Below are 21,616 nucleotides of genomic sequence, written 5' to 3'. Positions count from 1 at the left end.
GATGGTAATTTCTTAGACATCAGGTTTTTTGCTTGTTTAGCACCATACTGCAAGAAAAGTAACATAGCAGGATTTTCGCCAAAGATTTTATGAGACTGGGGTGAGAGAAGCTATATTTCAATAAATTCTTTTGGAACTTCATTTTACCAATATACAGTCTATTTTCAGTTGTTTTCAGCAGGTACTTTGTCTGTATAAGGTCACACACTTCATACTTTTTAAAATACGGATATAGATTCTAGTATTGCCCATAGTCTGAATTAGACTAAATATTTTTATTGAACATTCAAGTAATGCAAGAAAGAAAATTATTTACTGGGTTATAACTTTTTTAATTTGCAGTTTTATTCCTATTTGCACATGCATGATGTAAATAAGCATCTAGTTAGTTTTAAATGTATTACATATGTTTGATTTGAGAATGTTAAAATGCAGGTTTAGAAATCAAAATATTTTGCAGTTGTTACTAGGATACAAAATGTAGATGTGCTTTTTCTTGTGGCATATATATATACTACGAGGAGAACTCACTGTAAATTTTGTTTAAAGTCTCATTTAGAAGAGAGAGATTTATAAGCAAGAAGATAGTGCTCACTGAAAGTTTAGGTTTTGGAAGTAGTTATGGTTTAGATATTGCTCTGCCACAAGTATACTTCATAGGAACCCAAACCCAGGGATTATATACCTAAAATTAGTTTGTGTATCTACATTAATCTGAAAAAAACCCAAACAAGCAAACAAAAAAATGCAAAAAAAATCAAACAACAAAAAAAAAAAACCCCAGACAAATTATTTGAGGAAAGAACTCCAAATGAAAACTGAAATACTGATTTCACTTTGAAACTTTTTATGCCATGGCGATAGTATATGCCATGGCGATAGTATATGCCATAGCTTGTTCTATACTATTAGACCTAATTCATTACAGACTAGGTGTTTGCTTTAAATGCTCCCTGTTCAACTCAGTGCATCAGGTCATACTTCCAGAATAAAGCTGTTTGGCCACTGAGTCGAAATGTGTTCAAGCATATGTTTCTCTGAGTCTTCTAGCTGGAATCTTATCATTCAGTACTGTAGCCACAAATTCTAAAATAAGAAAATATAGTAAAAACCCATTGCGAAGGTAGAAGGGCATCAAGACTTGACTCCTCTTCCAGCTGGCACGCTGAATCTGCAAGCTTGATGGATTCTAGGGATTGCAGTGATTGTGCCTTCATGGTTTGAGACCTCTGCAGCTGCCAGAGATGCTGGAGGCACAGTTTTCAAACAGAATTATTTATACTTTGTCTTGCCTTAATTAACTGAAAGAATAAATCAGTAAATGAAAGTTCTTGTCCAAGAGAATGCAAGAATCACTGGATCATCTTACAGAATTAACAAATACGTTCAGTAGATGATAGGAGAAATTTCCTAATTTTGTAGTGCTTATGAAATCCTGATGAAGTAGTATGTGCTGCTTCAGTGAGACTTACCAGAAGCACTGCAAAAAAAATTCCATGCAACTGCATCCAAGAAAGATAGTTCTCTATGTGTATATATTTTTCTAAGAATGGAAAACTCTACAACTACCATGATGAAGCGTATTGACAATAAGGTCTTCCATATAATACAGTAATGTGAGCATTAATTTTCCTCTTTTTGCCTTTAAAATCAATTAGTGTGGATTATTGCTGATAGATGTGATTGTAAGAAAAAGCAAAATGTTTTTTCATACATACACACATATGTATTGTATACATACATGTAATTATTGGTCATTTATGAAGAGAACTAACAAATTTTTGTTGAAAATAGCTTCTCAAGATTAATGCTGTTGGTGGCATATTTGGAGAGTTTATGCTTGCTCTAGATATGTGTCATCTTTGTCTTCACAAGAAGTGGCTCTCATACCTATGCTGTGTATTTTAAAGGGTGTCAGGGTGCACAGGCTTCAGGCAAAAAGCTGCAATTTGCCAGGAGAAAGCTCATGATGAGTGACATCCTGTGCTATTTCCATTCTGCTAATTTCCTTGAGAGCATCTCCCAGTTGTTTCCAGCACAATTAGAATTCCGGGCGTTTTCTGTGAACTGCACAGAAACTCTGTTCAAGGGAATATTTAAAACTTTTAGAAAAATAGAATTCATCTCAAAACCTTAACCTGGGGAAATGTTAGGCTGCTCCAAATACTACTTTTTTCTTTATTCTTCTATTCATGTCTGTGACTGGCAAAGACAGAAAGGAACAAACACATTCACTTTACCTTGTGACCTTGGCAGTTGCGGAAGGGAGGGTATTATGTACATTTTGGGAAGTGATGCTCAAAGTGCCATAACAAAAACACCTGTGTAGAGTTTGGAAGGCCATCTCTGTCTGGCTGTAAGATGTAAACTGGTGCAAGGATATGGATACTTGGCAAATAAGGTCCTCGGGAAGAGGCCCTACATGCATATGAAGAGAGGCTGGACAAGCCTTTGGTAAGTGGTTGTAGCACATTGTAAAAACAGAAAAAGATAGGCAGCCTGTGAAAGGCAGAGAGCTGGAAGCCCAGTAAGGAAAGAGGAGGCTGTCACCCTGCGTTCTGGATCTTATGTGCAGTAGCTGATTAAATTGAGGAAGGCTGGTGCTCCTACCTGTCTGTCATTTGACTGGCAGAAGTTGCATCCCTGAAATGAGGATAGCTGAATAAGCTGCATGTTTACTTCAGCACCACTGGAGCTTAATTTACCAGACTACCTGCTTAGCAGCCCTGGAGCTGCTGTCTCTCTCATGCAACCGTCCTCACTGCTGTGGCAGTAACTTCAGCTAAAGAAGTAAGAAGTGCTGCAGTGGATGGGAACTCTGCCGGCCTTCCTGGCTTCCATCTCTGTCACATGAAAGTAAACATCTTTGCCTTATTCCCTGGCTTTGGCAGTCTAAATTGATTATCTGCCTCTGCTGCTTCTTTTTCTCGTTCCTTTGCTGAAGGCACAAGAAGCAGATCATGGAGCTTGATTTCTCTGCTGAGGTGGTTGCGCACAGGCCCTACTAGAGATCATCTCCACTTCCTTCTAGGTCTGCTTGGACAGGACTAACATTTTGCATAACAGCGGCACGGGTTAATGTTGCACAGAGAAGATGAGTCTCTACAAGTTACAGACTTTCACAAATGGATTAGCTTTTTTTTGTACTGCATACATGCGAGCAAGTAAAAGTTTGTGCTTTTTCAGGTAGGTCAGGATTTCTAGAGGCTTTTCACGGTTATTACTGCATGTACTAATGGGAGAAAAGAGAGAGCTATTGTTATGTCGAGAAGCTTCTATATCCTCAGGGCAAACTCGGAAAGAGTTGGATATCTGCTCTCCCTCACAGCTTCTAATGATGCTAATAGGAGGGTTACTTGTCATTATGAAGGAAGAAAACAGGCTTTCTTTAACGTGAGTGTTACAAGAATGTACATGTACTATTAGTTTCAAGAGCATATCTTTAAATCTAAGCAGGACTTGGATTGTTCTTCTATAATAATAAATAAATAAATAAAAAGTTGTAAGGATATCTCATTAGAAGAAATATGTTACTTCTTTCAAAGTTACTGATCCTAGCTGGTTTTCAGAGGAGAGGAGGTTCCTTTGAGGTTCTCTTTGTTGTAGAGTCCCTTCTAGTCTGATTAAACCATACTGATGTCTAATAGTTTCTCCGAACTGTGCCAACTAATGAATGGGTTTTCACTCAGAAACTGCTTGACAATGTTTTTTTCAAGGCAAGAAATGAAAAAATGGGTATTTCTTTTGTGGGGAGGGAATTATTTTAGACGTATTACTCACTACTTTGTGTCCTGTCATGCCAAGTATTTGACTCACTTGTTTTTGTTGTTCCAGTCTTAACTCAGTGATTGCTTTATTAAACATGAAATTCCTCACTCCTGGCTGCAGCAAACTACTTCTTGCAATTACAAAATTACTTCTTGCTTCTCATTTAACTGGAAGAGAGTAGTGTCAATACCTTGACAGTCCTATCCTATGAGACAGAAGCAAAAGGAAGGCTTTGCTTAGATCACGATGGTGCCTAAGAGCTGATCTTGTGTAGATTGTAGGTGAGTGCTGTTTTGTTCTGAATTATTTACACTTGGAGCAAGTTCAGTGCAAGGGAAGAACAGATGGATACTGGCAGACCCAGAAAGGTGATAACACACAGTCTCATATCCAAAGCTTTACCCTTTATCTATCTAAAATACTTCTGGATTCTTCAGATAAACCAATAATGAGCTTCTAATAAAAGTTTATTGTATTCATGTGTGAGATCAAGGAATTGCCTTTATGCTCGTTTTACAGATTTGATAAGGCTGCCTTACCAACCTGCGTGCTATGAAATTCCTGGTGCCACAGTGAATGTAAAAATGTTTGTGTTACCAGCCACTGTGCTTTTAGTTATGATGGTTTAGCTGTTGGAGGTCTGGACTATGAATAAGATAGTGGTTAAATTAGAAAGGAAACAATAAATATTCTTTTTCAGAAAGATTACTTCTTGTTTATGATGCAGCCACATACATAGTCATGCTGGTGTAGCAAGGAGATACTACTGCCCAGTGCTTCACATCATGAAGCTGTGGCCTAAATACTATGCTCAGGAAGTGTATGTCAGAACAAGAAATTAATCACAAGTCTTCAAACTAGGCTACATACTAAATCATCCTTTAGGTTTGAGCTTCAACTTGGTAGTTTCAAATTCATTTATTGCAGTTTTGTGCTTCACTGATGGTTGCCTTCTTATTGCATATATAAGAGTGTCCTACCCCTTACCCTTTAAGAAGGATGGAGTAGCTTTGATTCCTTTAGTAGGGGACGTAAAACCTTGTGAACACCCTAAAATGCATTTCATTCCCTGAGTTTCTTCTGGGGCACTGTTGTTATGTATAATCTTCAGGGGTGGATAGTTTTGTCAAGTTAGTCTTTAAATTATTTCCTTCTGTTTTTCCAAGTCCCTATCTTAAACTGTTGCCTACATTTGGTCTATTTACCTGTCTCTTATGCTTGTAAATACCTTGGGGGATTTTTATAAGGTATTTGTTTTGATAGAGTGAATTACACATACAGAAATACAATATAAACAGACCTAATGAAATTTCTGTTTGATCCAACACTAATTGTCATTCTTGGCTGTTCTGTGGAAGCCCAATGTTTTCTGCTCTGGTTTTCATCCTAAATCACGTTAGCAAACAGTAAAGATGCAACTGTTTGGCTCTATCTTAGTATTAAACGTGTTTATTCTTTTTAAAGTAAATTGAAATTGTTTCCTGGGCACAAAAGAAAAAACATAGTGTTTTGTTTACTAGAGGAATCACATTAAAATACAGAACTTCTTGATGTATTTTTCAGATTTTTCTTGACAGAAATTACTCATGCTCAGGCAAAAAAATAAAAAAGGTGGTCTTAAGCCTAAAACATGGTATTAATCAAGGATGTGCTGCTATGACAGAAAAAGTGTTTACTGTCAGTTAGTATTTATTGTAGAAAAGCTTGGAGAACTTCACTTCCCAGTAAGTGGTCTCCATCAAGAAAGCTATTTTGGATAGCTGCTATACCTAAACTTTGTTATATCAAAGGTTGATTATGTGCTAGCTGACCTGTTAGGGGAGACATGATATAGTTCTGTGGAGTAAGTTAGATGATGCCAGCTATAGAATAGATGTACAGTTGATAGATAGCTACTTCATTGTAAGATCATCTTCGTTGCCTCCCTCAGCGTTGCGCAGCAGAACAGCTAGAGCTAAAGGTGGTCCTCCTATGAGGCTTTCACACCACCATTCTGCAGTGAAATTGCGTCTCTCAGGCCTACTGAGCGCTGATGCTGGTAGCACTGCACAGAGTGGCTTGACAACATCAGTTTGTGTCAAGCATTTAGGGGGAGGCAAAGGTCAGAGTAGGAATGTCAAGAGAGATGTAGATTAAATTCTAGGCAGATGGATTTTTATCTGAGATTGTTTAATTGGAAGGAATTATAATAGAAGTGAGGGACTTCCTATAAAGTGAGGGAAAGCTGCATGTAAGAAGTAGAGCACTTTAGCATTTTGAAGTTGCATTTACAATGCTGCGTTTCAGAGTTACGCTTGTTCTAAAAAGTATGTCCCATCAACGAAGCTGAGTTTTAATTTCTTGCATTAAATAATTTCTTCTGTTATCTTCTCTGAGAGTAAAACCTTACAGCAGGTGTAAACATTCTCTATAGAACACAAAAATACTTTGAGAAAACCAAGGGAAATTATAAATTGTATAAAATTCCAAGATATCATTTCAGTTGAAGGAAGGAGTACTATTTATGCTGCTCTGGACATTGTGTTCAAAAGGTTTAAATTATAAAATAAGTAGTACCTGTTAGCAGGTAAAAGCAGTGTAGACTATTGAATTACCATTTATATTAAACAATTTATTGAACTGAGATTTCATAAAGGTTATTATGTTATAAATATAAATTACAGCATTTATAGCTTTATGATATTAATTACTTTTAATCTTTGGTATGTTTTAACTCATTTAAATTGACTAAATTAAGAGATTATTGGGAAAAACATTCTTAATCTTGAGATTTTAACTACTTTATTCTAAAATGCTCATTTTCGAAGTTGTGCAATTTTACTCTTTCAATTACTTTATGTTTTGGTTTGCTGTGAGAATGATTAGAAAGTGATGACAACTTTAATTGTGTTACCATTAAGTACGATGACTCACCATATTCTCATAACATTTTAACTTGGGCAAATGCCTACTGAATCCAGAATAACATAAATCGATGGGTTATTCCTATCTATGTATTGCTAAGTGTGCATGCTCTAAGTTGTAAACGTGGAAATAGATTCTAGACCAATGGATTTTCATCTGGAATCCATCTATGTCATTGGCAACAAAAAAACAAACCAGTAGAAGTGAAACACCAAAATAAATTCTTCAGCTGGAAACAAAATAGAAGATTTTTTTTTCTTCAGGTACTGTTTCTACAATTTTATCTTTATTTTGTTTTTCACCTTAGCAAAAACCTACACCTTCAAACCAGGAAATGTGACTGTAACAAATACATCATTGTGGAGAAAAACAGGAAGAAAATTTTTTTAATATTTATTTTTTGACCATCTGAATTACAGTGTCACAGCACTATTTTGAAACTTGCTGAGTAGCATGTTTTGCTAAGAGAAAATATTTAAATTATAGACCAGAATCTGTTGCTTTATTATCATAACCTAATAGATGGATCAACATGTTATTATTTTTAATGTGGGCAGTGGAGAGAAGAGGAAAAGAAATATTTTAACTTTTTGAAATCCACATTCATCCAGAATGGGAAGCAACTCCTTCACTCACTGTATTGGAAATTATTCTAGATTAGCTAGATGAAAATATGGTAAAGTTAATAGTAGCAGCACACTAGGCCTATGCTTTGTATTATCTTTGCAAGACTCAGTTAAAAAGCAGCACAATTCATTCTAGTGACTTCATTTCTTGAAGATGGAAAGAGAAAAAACGTTGAAGCAAAAAATAGGAAGGGAATGTTTACTTCCATTTGCTGCCCTTTCAACCACACATTTAGCGGAAACCAAAAAATGCATATTTAATAGAATTGAGAGCACTGAAAGGAAAATATAATTATTGGTATGAAATACAGCTATCACAGGCATACATATTTCAGAAAACTGCTGTTTAGTATGTAGTGTTATAAGGTTTATTTTGTTAAGCAGCATGTTAGTTCGCTTATTGGAGGAACATTCAGTCCTTCATTCTTAATATTATATTGTAGGATTGTTGTAGGAAAATCCAGCAAGGTACCTCAGGAGGACTCTAGTTTAACCTCCTGCTCAGGGTAGGGTCAGTTCTGGGATCAGACCGTTCCTCAGGGCTGTATCCAGTCAGGTACTGAAAGCCTCCAATGATGGATGCTGTGCGGCCTCTCTAAGCAACCTTTTCCAAAACCTGAATGTACTGACAGTGAATAAATTGTCCCTAAACCTTTTATGGACTACACTTGAGAGCCATGATGTATGTAGCACTACACATTTAAATTTGAGATTTCTTGTCCTTTCCATCCCCTAAATCAGCAGTATGTTCAAATCTTTCTTCATCCTTCTTCCATGGTCCAGATAAATTGCTGTAGTGTAGTCCTATGGACATAATGTCTGTAGTGGTGTCTGCCTGTATAAAAGCCTAAAGAAACTTATGGTGATGCAGCAACAGCTTCCTGCTTAGGCTTCTCTTCCTGCCTTTTTCTATTCTTTTGAAAATACAAATCAATGCATAATTTTTAAACAGATTGTAGAGTGAGCAAAACCAGAAGTCTGACTTTGCTTGAATTGCCTGTGACTGAGTACCCATGATTCAGTGAGTTTATCGGTGAGATTTGTGCTGTGGGAAAGTACATAGACTTTTTCAGTACTCAATTTCAACATTTAAGTACTTTTGGTATCCTTGGGAACATGTTTTTTTTTCTTGTTAGGGGAGAAATAATTATAGTAATGCCAGTTGCTATTATCACTCTGTTCATTATTATTTAACCAGAAATATAATTCTTAGTACTGTATGAAACACAACTGGTGCTTTTTTTCATCTATAGATAATAGCAGGAATATTTGCTCTTTGTACTAGGGTATGTTCATATTTTACATTGAAAGACAAGAAGACAAAGATTGTGGCTAAGTTTCAGAAGAAAGGCAGCATGTGAAATGTGTGTTTCCTCAGTTTTCTAGAGGGTTACAGTAATTGCCTGTAATGGGGCCATATTTTCAAATCACTCTTTGTTCTATTTCTAAAATCCTTCCCGTCACTCAGTGAACTTCTTCAAAGAACAGGTATAGTGGAATGCTATCTTCAAGGCTAGGAATGTAAGAAGTGGGAAAGCTGTCTAGTGGAAGTTTGTTTAGAATTATCGCTGAAGAATAATTAGGTACTTTCTGACTCTTGTCATTTGTCTTATTAGGTAAACTGTACATTGGAAATGAGCTAGCCACTTATAAACTTTCCCAGCTATGTAACTTCATAAAGTACAGCACTTCATCAAAGCAGATCCATTAACCCTCTGACTGGTACTCTTCTCTTGGCTTTGATTGCAGCACCACACAGAAGCACCTAGCCCATCATTGCTACCCCCGTCAACTTTACCATTAGACGTATTAAACAATGCCGTTGCTGGATTTAGTACTGTGGAAGAACTTATCCGGTACCTTGAACCAGATCGGTGGCAACTGGATTTGGAAGATTTGTACAGGCCAACGTGGCAACTTCTTGGAAAGGCATATATTCATGGGAGGAAATCAAGAGGTAAATTACTCTTCTTCCTGGCCTTGCAGCTTTCTATGGTGTGTTTTCTTAACAAAGAAACAGTAATGAAAAATATTCATCACCTTGAATTTTGGTTCCCGGAAAGGAATATGTTAGAAATACAGCAAAGATCATTGTTCTTAGCTATTCTCACCATTATATTTTCTGAAAAAGGACAATTACTAAGCTCAACATTTAAAGGAATTTAGCAGGATATAGTAAGAAAGGGGGAAAAAATAGAAGCAGTAAGGAACTTGGGAGATCTTTATTTCCTCAAAGGGGGAACCTTGGCTGGGTGACATAACCTAACTTTGTGGGGTTTTGTTGTGTTTTGGTTTTGTTTTTTTTTTTACGGAGGGCAAAAACTTTATTTTTGTTTGGGGTAGGTAATTTCTAATACTTACTGTATCATGTGAATGACTGGTTTATTTCCTTAGAATTGTTCCAGTCTCTACACCATATGAATTGAGAGCAATTAGCTAAATGTTTCTCTTCCATGATACCTCACAAAATCCCTGTGTCGTGTCCAGTTTGATCATGCAGTTGTCAACTTAATCAGATATAAAATAGCTTATGTATTTCAAGACTTGTGGAGCTATTTCTTGTTCAACAAGTCATTTTCTTCTATCTACATTTGACATTCAAGAATTTGCTACCGCATATCATCCAGATGCTGCCCACTATTTCATGTTTATGGATTCCATGTGGATGGATAGCATGCAAGCAATACCTCCTTCCTTGCCCACCATACAGCATGAAAATGAAAACAGATGAGCCTAACTGAATAGACTCCTCTGTTGACAAACGTAAACTAGATTATCATCTGATCAGAGAGATAAGGGAGGAAGTACAACCTTTCATAACTCAAATTTAAGTTTTTGACAGCTAATTCTTCAGAGCCTAAAAATCAACCCTTCTACCTGTACTGCTACAGGTATGCACAAGGCAACTGAATCAAAAGTCAAAGAGGAGGAAATCTCTTTAAAAACTTTCGTCAATGGACTATGCCTTTCAGGTAGTCATTTAACACTTTCCTAATTAAAGAGATTCAGTATTTGCCAAATGTATGCCGTAAGCATACAGTAAGTGGGAGAAAAACAGAGTGTAATTTGTGAAACCTTACATAAACTAAAATGCAGGTGTTGGATAACATTTATATAGACAAAAGCAACTCCCTGCAAGACATATCTTAGAAAGAAACTATCAGAGTAAATCTTTTAAAGACTTCTAATTAGATGCTGAAATAGATTTTTCTACTGAATAAACATATCATGGTATTGCCACATTTATCTTTAAGAGACCACCCTCAGACTGCCTTACCAAGTGTGTAATGTAATAGCCTGAGGCAGAAAATATGTCCAGTTGAGATGACATAGTATTAACTGTTAGGTCAATTCAATACATAGGGAAAGTAAACTGAATTTCACTGAATTTCACTGAATTTTTTTAGAGTTGGAAGGGACCGTATAGATCATCTAGTCCAACTCCCCTGCTGAAGCAGGATTGCTTACAGAATGCTACTCAGGACTGCATCCAGGCGGGTCTTGAAAATCTCCAAAGAAGGGGACTCCACAACCTCCCTGGGCAGCCTGTTCCAGGGCTCTGTCACCCTCACCGTGAAGAAATTCTTTCTCACCTTTCTTTTTTTTCTTTTTTTAATGTTATTTCCTCCCATAACATGTTTGCTGTATTTAAAAACCTTTTAAAGAAAAGTTTGGGAGAAGTACATGCCCTAAAATGTTTGTTTTTTTCAAACTCTTTGATTCTATAATTAGATCCGGGTTTTTTTGCAATATTTCAGTGTAAAAGCTAAATTACTGTCCTGCTTTCATAGACAAACATCAGTTTACATCTAGATTAAATGAAAATGTAATTAAAAGTGTATGTTACTTTATGTAGAGGAGAGTATTGTCCTCTACTCCTACTTAATAATTTATATGAAAAAGACTATATTTAGACAACCGAAATTCCACAGAACTTCTGTGTCTGATGTTTTCTCTGGATAAAATGCTTCCAAAAACTTCTAGCCAGGAAAGACGAAACACCAAGTTCAGAGGCTTTGATGTCTAAATATAGCCCTAAATTCTCTTATAATATTAAACATACTTAAAAATAAAATATATTTTGCTATGCAAAAAAAAATGATCCCATCACTTCCCACAGAAATCTTTGCATAATCATTAGACCGTATTCTGGAGTCTGCTTAAGAAGGAGAGTCACAATCCAGCCATAGTCCTTAGTAGATACTTTTCTTTTCTCATAGTTATGTGGGTTTTTTCTTTTTCCCCCCTCATTGTTTGGTGTTTTGTAATAGCCCTGAATTATTGTAGGAGCCAGTAAGAAACTTACACTCCCAGGAACATCTCCAAGGTGCTTAGGAATGAAAACGATCCTGCTGCTGCCTGTGCCCACACACAAGTGCCTCACCCAGAAATTAATTTGTTTCATTGACTTTGAGAGCAGCATCCAGCTGGAAAAACATTTTGGGAAAGAGGGTTTCCCATGGTACTCGATACATGTCCAAGAAGATGCCAGACAGTTGCATTGCCAATTGCAGAATACAGTTACTTTCAGGTTGGTGTGAACATGGATTACTTCAGTTGTATGTGCCGGTGAAGTCACACTTTTGAAACAGATTTTACTGTAGACCGACCTGCATCTACATTTTTTTCTCCTGTTTTTTTTTCCTTCTCCCCTTATTTTTATTTTAGTGTTTCCCATTCATATGCTACCGCAGAGCCTTCCATTCCTCCTGAGCTAGTGCTAGACAAAAGAACTTTGACTGTTTTGTCAAACGTGATACATGAGTGGAAGCCAAGTTGAATGAGTGTTTAAATGTTCACATTATAACAGGTACTGTAACTCAGTGCACTTGGGAAATCCACACAACCTTTTATTGTGGTTAAGTAAACACTTTTAAGGGAATATATACATTCACTCATCTAGCTTCATGCCCACAGTGTGTTAAAATAAATTCTGGACAGACAGATACTCTTTGAAAAAATAACAGCTTCATTCACACACTTCAAAGAAGTGATTATATAAGCACTAGATAAATTTGCCTCAGACCTTTTAATGAAACTGAATTACATAAGGTAGGGCAAGGGTTCATTGTGAGGTATAATAGCAATATACCTTAGTAGATTGTAAAACATGGAAACCAAACGTGACATTTTTCATCTCTCCTGAAGCCTGTTGTAAGAGTAAGGCACACTAAAATATATCTGCTAAGAGCTGATTGTGTCGTCTTCTACAGAACCTTTTTAAAATTTGAGTCTGCAGATCTTGAGGGGTTCAGTTCAAATTCATTCCAATTTTGTGACAAAATCTGTAATATGCTTGCTGCTCCTTTAAGTGCATTGCCCCTTTCTCTATGTTATAACTACAGCTAGTACTGGGAAATAAATCCACTCCAGCAATTGTGTTAACACATAAGTTTAACTTCTTGAAATTCACTATGCCAAGTATAGAACCACAGAATTGTCTAGGTGGAAGGGACCTTTAAGTTCATCTAGTCCAACCATCAACCTAACTGATAAAAACCATCTCTAACCATGTCACTAAGCACTATGTCTACCTGTCTTTTAAATACCTCCAGGGATGGTGCCTCAACCACTTCCCTGGGCAGCCCATTCCAGTGCTTAATAACTCTTTCAGTGTAAAAAATTTTCCTAATATCCAATCTGAACCTCCCCTAGTGCAACTTGTGGCCATTTGCTCTTGTCCTATCGCCTGTGACTTGGGAGAAGAGACGGACCCGCGCCTCTCTACAACCTACTTTCAGGTAGCTGTAGACAGTGATAAGGGCTCCCCTCAGCCTCCTTTTCTCTAGGCTGAATAATCCCAGCTCCCTCAGCCTCTCCTAGTAAGACTTATTCTCCAGACCAGTCTCTGCAGAAATCTACCAGTAGAAAGTATTAGCAGAACTAGCCTTTATCTCGTTGTGTTTTAGGCATTTTATCCTCATTCAGACAGTTTACTTATTATATGTTTGAAAACATAAAAGGAGAAAGAAGTACTCCATTCCTATCCCCAGTCCTTGATTAATGGAGGAAGACATGTCCACCCTCTAAGTGACTCAGCCTAGAGCTATTAGCTGATCAGAAGAGCTTAAATCATTTCTAATTTCTCACAGTGAATCTCTCCCCCGGAAGTTTTGTCTTTCTTTTCCCCTGCTCCCTTCTCAGCTTTCTCCAAGGAATGCTCTTGCAGTGTGGGAGGCAGGCTGGTGTCCTATCAGTAACTTCATTGGAGTTATTGCACACTCCTCGCTTTTAAAAATCAGATTGTTTATTTAGGAGCCTATGTTAACCTGATAGTGGTGGAATGAAGTGTCCCAGCTTGGTATTCACTGTAAGTGGAAGCAGAGAAAAGGCTTCAGTGTGTTTAACTGACCCTTCGCAACAATAAACCCTTACTTATGGATGCCAGTATATGGATTCGTTCGCGAAATAAATGTTTGAAGAAACATGGAATGAAATTGCTGCCCAAAGATCTGCTTCTGGGACAGTACTAGTGAGCATTTCTACTAGAGAGATACAGCTTCTAAATTCTCTTTATTTCTTATGTGTTTAAGTAGAATTGAGAGGTATTATCTTGCCTTGGTAGTCTTAAGTTCTCCTTTGTGACCTCTAGAGGCTCTTTATATAGTCAGCAGAGTGAAAAAAAGGTATTTCTTTAGAGAGAAATTCTTCTCTGTTCAGATCAAGAACATATTTTAGCTTCATTTTATAGCTTTCATTTATGAACTGCTAGCAATAACTATAAAGTATTTGTTAAGTATATCAATGCACTGAGATTTTTTTCCCTAGTTTCGTCTTGATTTAGTTCAAAAACAGTTGTTTTAAAGCTCTTTGCTGCTTTGTTCGAGACCTTTTAGTCATCTCAGTAGCCATATTATCATAGGGTTTTTCTTTTTCCCTCTTCCTCTTCCTCTTCCTCTTCCTCTTCCTCTTCCTCTTCCTCTTCCTTTTTTCCTTTCCTTTTTTCCTTTTCCTTTTTTCCTTTTCCTTTTTTCCTTTTCCTTTTTTCCTTTTCCTTTTTTCCTTTTCCTTTTTTCCTTTTCCTTTTTTCCTTTTCCTTTTCCTTTTTCCTTTTTCCTATTTTTATTTTTATTTTTATTTTTATTTTTATTTTTATTTTCTTTTTGTTTTTTTCTTTTTTTACCAAATAGACTACCTCTGTGAGTTAGGTATTACTTCTGTTCCTTAATGGTGGTAGATTTGGCAAGAAACAGTTCAGACAAAAGATTCCAGATCATGATCATTACCATTACAAGTCTGGCTTTTCTGAAATAAATGAAATTACATTGCTTTTCACAAAAATAAAAGATTCTTAATTTTTTCACTAAGCCAGACCCATTTTTTTCAGTCTTAGCTGCCTCTTTCAAGGCCTGTTATTTCTTGGCTATGCAGCTAAGGTGAACCTAAAGGAGCTTGCCCTGTTTCAGATCTTTTCATGAGCTTGCTGTTCAATCATTGGCATGGTGAAACTTTAGTGTGATACAGTGGAACAAGCTTATATGGAAACTGGTGCCAAATATTAATATCTTCAGTTTGCACTTTAAATTAGGACTTACAAGGAGGAGCTGTATTTTATTGAAGACACACCAAGTGAAAATGAAACCTAGAGTAGCAACAGAAATTCGTATGTATACTACTTTAAAGGAGGAGGGGGAAAATAGAGTCTACTAATAGTTATACAGATACACTTATTTGTTGTCTGTACAGTATTCACAAATGACATAACTTCTTGAAGTTCTTAGTCCATAGAAGTGAGTTCCTCTTAGCTATATATGGCTTGATTCTTTCTTATACTTACATCACCCTTGCAAAAAAACAGTAATTGAAATTTTAGTAGGGAAGAAGTTTGAATGCTCTATGCAAATGAATTAAAATATGTTTGGAGGTTTGCAGAACTCTTAATTGCCGTGTGTGTTTCTCTAATCCAAAATTAATATAGCATAGCAACACTAGAGCTCAGAGTATGAACGTGAAGAAAGGGAACTCCATTAGGGTTGATTTGATAAGACATTTATTGTAATATAGTAGTAAAGCTTATTTTGTTTAATTTGAACCAACTCTGCCAGAGTTATGAAATAATTGGGGAATATTCCTATACAACGATCATTCCATTTCAGTTTTATGGTAGTCATATAACTGCAGTATTATACTTGTGTGTTGAACCTGTACTGCCTGCACAAAACCAAACTTATCTCAAGGGTTCTGCACTGCTGAAGTTGGTTTAGCACCAATGAAGATAGATTATGAATCAGAAAATCACCAGTTTGTTTGTCTTTTTGCAGTGGTTGATCTCAACCTCCTAAAGGAGGAGGTGCGGCTGTATAGTTGTACTCCTCGCAACTTCTCAGTGTCACTGAGGGAGGAGCTGAAGCGAACTGACACCATCTTCTGGCCATTGTGTCTTCTGGTTAAACGTTGTGGTGGAAACTGTGCCTGTTGTCATCAGAGCTGCAATGAGTGCCAATGTGTACCAACAAAAGTCACCAAAAAATACCATGAGGTACGGGCTTTTTTTTACATTTGCATGTTTGGAAATACTGAAAGCCAATTGAGGAATTTATTTTACTATAGGAATGCACCCATATTAATATTTTAAAATTTTATGTATTGCATTTATAGTGAATATTTTTTTACCATTTTAATGAGGTGTTACATAAAAAAGTAATATCTTTCTTGTTAAAATATTTTTCTGTGGAACTATTAAGTCATTTCTGAGGTATTTGTTTACTGGTGCAGTTCAGATACATCATAACCACACCTCCTTGTTCAGCTTTCTCTAGTAGTAGATGTGAACTTTATGAAGGAACACAAATCTGTCCATTTCCATTGTTATAAGTCTATGGCTAAAATAATTTATTATAGAATTATCTAATAATTCTATTGGGTTAACTATACAATTAGCCCTTAAACAAAATTAAGTAGAAATAGGAAACTGCAAGACACTCTTCTTTGATAAAAGCAAGTATCTATTCAACATGCTTTAATCAATTTTGTGAAGGACTTGAGGTAAATGCAAAAATAATAATTAGTAGGTGGAATAAATGAAGAAATTCAGCTGAGGAAAGCCTATTTCTTTTAACGGGCTTCCTGTCAGCCAGTGTGTTTCCAGTGCAATCTAGCTCATAGACTAGGTGTGTGATGAAGCACTTGCTGTTTTCTTGATGCTTGGATTCTTCTCCTTCAGGTTCTTCAGCTGAAGCCAAGGATTGGTGTCCGAGGATTGCATAAATCATTGACAGATGTACCCTTGGAACACCATGAGGAGTGTGACTGTGTGTGCAAAGGGAATACTGAAGGATAAACATGATTTAATTGTGCTGTTTTCTTTCAAAGCACATTCAATCAATGGCTGATTCTATTATGGGGCTTGTGCATTATCTCCTTCTGTAATCTCAGTTGTTTGCTTTGGGGATCTTCCATCTTGAAGATTTACAGTGAGCTCTAAAAAGAGGAGAAGCCAAACTGGGATTATACGTTGTGTGACAGCTCTGGAGGCCCAGTGAAAGGATGGGAGAAAGGCATCAATAAGGGATTTAAAATATATGTATTGGTTTTGTTCCCCAGAATTTTCTTGACAATACACGGATTTCCAATTTAGGAGTAAAAATAAGTTAGAAGGCTCACATCATGGAGACTTGATCCTGCTGGCTGTCTCATTTCTACAGCTCCAGTACATCTGGCCTCTGGTTGAAAACACCTGAAATCTTTCTTTCTGTGTTCAACTACTCCTATGTACTCTAAATCGAAGGTTCTCTGTTGTATAAACTTGGGTTAAGACAGACTGTCTTGTTCCGAATTAAACTTAATTTGTCTAAGGCTGGTAGGAAGGACTGGATTTTTCCATATGCTCTAGGAAAGCTCCTGCCTTTTAGAAAGAAGACTGGACAATAATGTGAGCTAAGGAAGCAAACATTGAAAAGAACAGCGCCTTTATTCTTACTACTATGGCTGATGATTTATTGTTTGTTTGTTTATTATTTTTTATCGTGTACATTTTTATACTCTCCTTTTGACAATATAACTATTTGCTTTTCTAAACTTGTTAAATATATCTATTTTTACCAAAGGTATTTAATGTTCTTTTTTTATTACAACCTAGATCAACTATTTTTTAGTTTTGTAAGACTTTAAAGCCAGATTTATACAGTTGGAGGAACAGACGTGGTTACAATGGGAAAGGAGCAAGACCTCTTTGCAGTTTGTTGCTACACAGTGAAAAAATACAGGTTTTTTACCTGGATGCACAGTAATAATAAAAAGAGGTGTGTGGATGAAGCTCTAAGCTTGCTAGTTCCATGACACTGAAAATATGAGAAACAGACGTTACTATGAGTGGTTTCAGAAGCTGACTTTAAAAATTCCTTCTCTCCATTCTGGCCTTTGTTCTGGTAGAAAAGAAATAAGCATAGATAGATGCATACTGGCTTGTTTAACTCTTTAATTTCTTTAAAGTAGGATGATCTACAACATAAGAAAAGAAGCCCATTGGCTTGCAGCTTTCATGATGCATCGTGGTCATGGGAAGGCAGCCTTGTTAATGTTGAAGTGTATGGTTTTCCATTGGCGGTTATAGCTGTTTAAATACTGTTCACTCACAGGATTATAACACTTCAGTACAGGTTGATGAACTATGGTTTTGTTCTTCTGTACGTTATATTCTTTAACCAATACACTTATCCCACCCTATGCAAATTGAAAAGGAAACAGTAAAGTATTTTGCTTGTAAAATGCTTTAACATTATGCCTAGTTTATTTTTTTGACTATTGGATTTGCAGATTGTAATGAATCACCAAATAAAGTAATAATGCTAATTTTGGGAGAATAAATGTTTCTGTGTGGTTGCATATTTGTATCTGTTCAATACACAATAACAGGAAGAGTTAAAGAGGGTGATTTTCTACTTACCATTTTGAAAGTCAGTTATGAAAACAAAAGTCTTCTGCTACCAAGACTTCCACTTGCTTTATTAATTCTGCTTTACTGTAAATCCACGACAAAAAAAAGGAGAAAGAAGAAATATGATGGTATTTGTATAAACATTCAAATTGTTCAAAATTGTGTGTATGTGAAGCTATCAAATAGAAATAACATATTCTGTTACTATTTCCATCATGAAATTGAGTTCTGATGAAAATGTGGAGGGTTTTGCAAGTTGGTATGGCTTTCTGGTATCAGTTCTGGAAAATTCTCAGGTGGTTTCTGATACTGTCTTAGCTGGTCTATTTTGCCCCACCCCTAACCTCCTACTGAATAAGAAAAACGTGTGGTGTAAATGTGGCATATAATTATCCAGTCTGAAAATTAACCCTGTATCAGAATGCAGAACTACGGTCACACAAGAAACCTGATTTACTTGAATTTTTAGTCTTTGACTGGAAAAAAAGAGTTTTGCAGGGATGATGGAAATGGTTTTTTTGCATTAATGTCCTTTTTTTTGTGATTTAAAGAACTTTTGAAACACAAGTTGAGATAAAAGCATAGCCATCATATTTCATCAGAAGAATTGAAAAATATAATTCTATTACAGAAATTTCTGCTGTAGGGAATGCGAGAGGGCTCATCCTTTCTGTAAACTTGCTAGTGGAAGAAGGCACAACGTGAATTTTGGGGTAGGTATTTGGTGGCAGCAGAGGAATGGGAAGTTTCTGGAACCATACAGGGTATGGAGGGTAGACAGTTTTTTCCAAAAGTCACAGGTATTTCTTCTATTCTGCTCTGGCTTTGGCTCACTTTCTTCCTTCCCAATTTCTTGCACCAGTTTCCTTCCGAATGGCTTGCTATAGACTTGCATCTGAACTACTTATCCTTGTGCTTTTTACATCCCCCTTCACAGTGCTGTCCCTCTCATCTGATCCAAAATCACCATCCCTCCTGTTTGCTATCCTCTTTCCAAGCACCATTTCCTTCTGGAAAAGCTGGCAGTGTGATGGGTCGCACCCATAGTGCATCCTGCCCAGGTGCATAGGCTTTGTCTGGAGATTCTGCTGAGTTTTCTGTGGTTTTTGCATCCAGAAGAGTCTTAAAATGTTTTGAAGATGTCCTGACAGCCCAGGGGAGCTGGTATCAGAAGAAGAAATCACATTGGTGGCCTACCCTCGGTGGGAAAGGGTAGTAAAGTGAGGTAAAACATGCGAGATGAGGCAAAGGAGGGAGAGGAGGGGTCTGGCGGGCTGGGCCAGGCCAGGGGTGCTGGGGGAAAATACAGCAGAAAAGGGCAAGAGGGAAATGGTGCTGATGACCATGGTATCATAATTTGCTGACAGCTGCTAATTTGCTGACAGCTCCGCAGGGGTGAGGCCTGTAGCTCCAGACCCCTCCCTCTGCCCCAGGTGCAGGCCATCCTCCACAGGCCGTGCAGGGAGGGAGGGATGAGACAGGGACAGGTACAGGTACAGCTCTGGGTTTAATTGGGAATGCCTTGACCGTTGCAGGTATTTGATAAATTAACTTGATATAAAACTTCAGAATTGTACGTAAGAAATGTACTAATTACAGTAGGTACAGTTAGAGCATAAAGAGATTATTTCACACTATACTTATAGAACCAATTGCCTAACTCCACCTCTCCTGATTTTCTTAAAATTCCTCCACTGAGAAGTTTTAATTTCTTCCTCTGAAGATTTTCTTACCCAAAGATGAAATTTTTCAGTCGGTTGTTTCTGAGGAGCATTAACATCTTGCGGCCTCAAGGTGAGACAAGGCTTGTTATACCTACAGTTACACATAGCATGCAGGAAACGCTCCTCTGAGGGTTTTGTTTCATTATTATTATTTATGTTCTGTTGTTTCGAAGAAAAAAGTGTGGTAAAAACTAACTAGAGATATTAATCATGAATTACTAACAGTGAAACAATGATGCCTTTCACAGTTACAAGTCATCACAGCTGAATGCCAAGGTTGCTGTGTGTGTAGAGAAAGATTGACAAAAGTGTGATTTTTAATATGGAATAGAAGTTGCAAGCTTTGGATCTTGCATTTTTGTGGAGTTATTTTAAATCATTGCTGTCATTTTTAAGCCATGAATTGCTGAACTGCATTAATGTAAGCATCAGTGTTTGGGAATAAAGAGGGAAATTTGACAGGACAAGAGGAAATGGCCACAAAATTGAACATAAGAAGTTCCATCTAAACATGAGGAGAAATTTCTTCACTTTGAGGGTGGCAGAGCACTGGAACAGGCTGCCCAGGGAGTTGGTGGAGTCTCCGTCTCTGGAGACGTTCAAAACCCGCCTGGACAAGTTCCTGTGCAACCTGCTCTAGGAGGACCTGCTTTGGCAGGGGGGTTGGCCTGGATGATCTCCAGAGGTCGCTTCCGGCCCCGTATCGTTCTGTGATTCTGTGACTGTTTCCAATGAGCCTAAGTAGTGGAAACAGCTAAGTGGAATAAAGTAGCTCCTGTAAACACAAAATCCAAATAGTGCAGGCTGCATTTTGTATGTATTACCATATTACCAATAAATGGCTTTGGCTAAAAGTAATTATTCCCCTCAGAGGAATAGGTGGGGAGCTGCAGACTGATGGTGAGACTCGTTTTTACAGATTCTGTAGATATTCACATTCCTGGAACCCTCCTGTCAGCCATGGCCAGGATGGGAGTGCTGTGGAGCAGCACCAAAAACTTTAGTCACCAAGGGCGTTAACTGCAGATCTGCTGGCTCTTAAACTCTTTTAAGTTTCGTTGCTCCTTGTCTGCCCAGTTGCACAGACTCACAGCTCCTTTTCAGCAGGAGAAAAAAAGTATGTGGATGATACAACAGAGTGTGTGGAGGCAAAAGATGGACAGAAGCACAAAGCTACCTTATTTAGTGGCTACGGCATCAGTTAATGTAAGCTGTTACCAAATTTCCTTTCTAACAGAGGACTATGTTGAAACTCTTATAAATTTGCAATTCAGATACTAGCTGCTTAAGTAGTCATATTTTGATTGCACCAAACTCTGGAAATAAAAATTAGAAACATTTACTTTCCATTTGACTTCTGAAGATATAATAGTAGTGCTACTGTTAAAAGCTCTCTCATAAAACCTCATGCAGAGATGTTAAAAGAATGATGATTGCAAGATTCTCATTCAAAGCAATGTCTGATTCTAAGTAGACCAACTTACTTTTCTGATGCTGCTTATGATATGATATGTAAATTAGTTTGAGTAAGTTTGTTCTTCATATTGTTTTTTGCATGGGATACTTCATCAAACAACTTTCCTTTCAGACTCCTTTCATGCACCTTTTAAACTCAGGGACAGTGTTTTTATTTGTTTGTCTGCCAAAATCACAGAGTAAAAATATAACTACTTTTTTCAGCATAAATTGGACAAAGCTTTTCAGAGAAGACAGTTTGC

At 37.1% G+C, this 21,616-nt stretch overlaps 1 protein-coding gene across 1 annotated transcript in view; it reads left to right on the top strand.

Annotated features, from left to right (window-relative positions):
• The window catches only part of PDGFC (platelet derived growth factor C), a 133,916-nt gene extending 115,818 nt beyond the window's left edge, over positions 1-18,098 (top strand). The window contains exons 4-6 of the mRNA XM_074147884.1: positions 9,048-9,255; positions 15,560-15,777; positions 16,462-18,098. Of these exons, the coding sequence (XP_074003985.1) occupies positions 9,048-9,255; positions 15,560-15,777; positions 16,462-16,578 (543 nt within the window). The 3' untranslated portion in view covers positions 16,579-18,098. The remainder of the gene's footprint in view (positions 1-9,047; positions 9,256-15,559; positions 15,778-16,461) is intronic.
• Positions 18,099-21,616: the final 3,518 nt, after the last annotated feature.

Source organism: Numenius arquata, chromosome 5 (genome assembly GCF_964106895.1).
Source record: "Numenius arquata chromosome 5, bNumArq3.hap1.1, whole genome shotgun sequence".
Classification (NCBI taxonomy): domain Eukaryota; kingdom Metazoa; phylum Chordata; class Aves; order Charadriiformes; family Scolopacidae; genus Numenius; species Numenius arquata.
The sequence above is the reverse complement of the archived record's forward strand: the minus strand, read 5'-3'. Positions and strand labels throughout refer to the sequence as shown.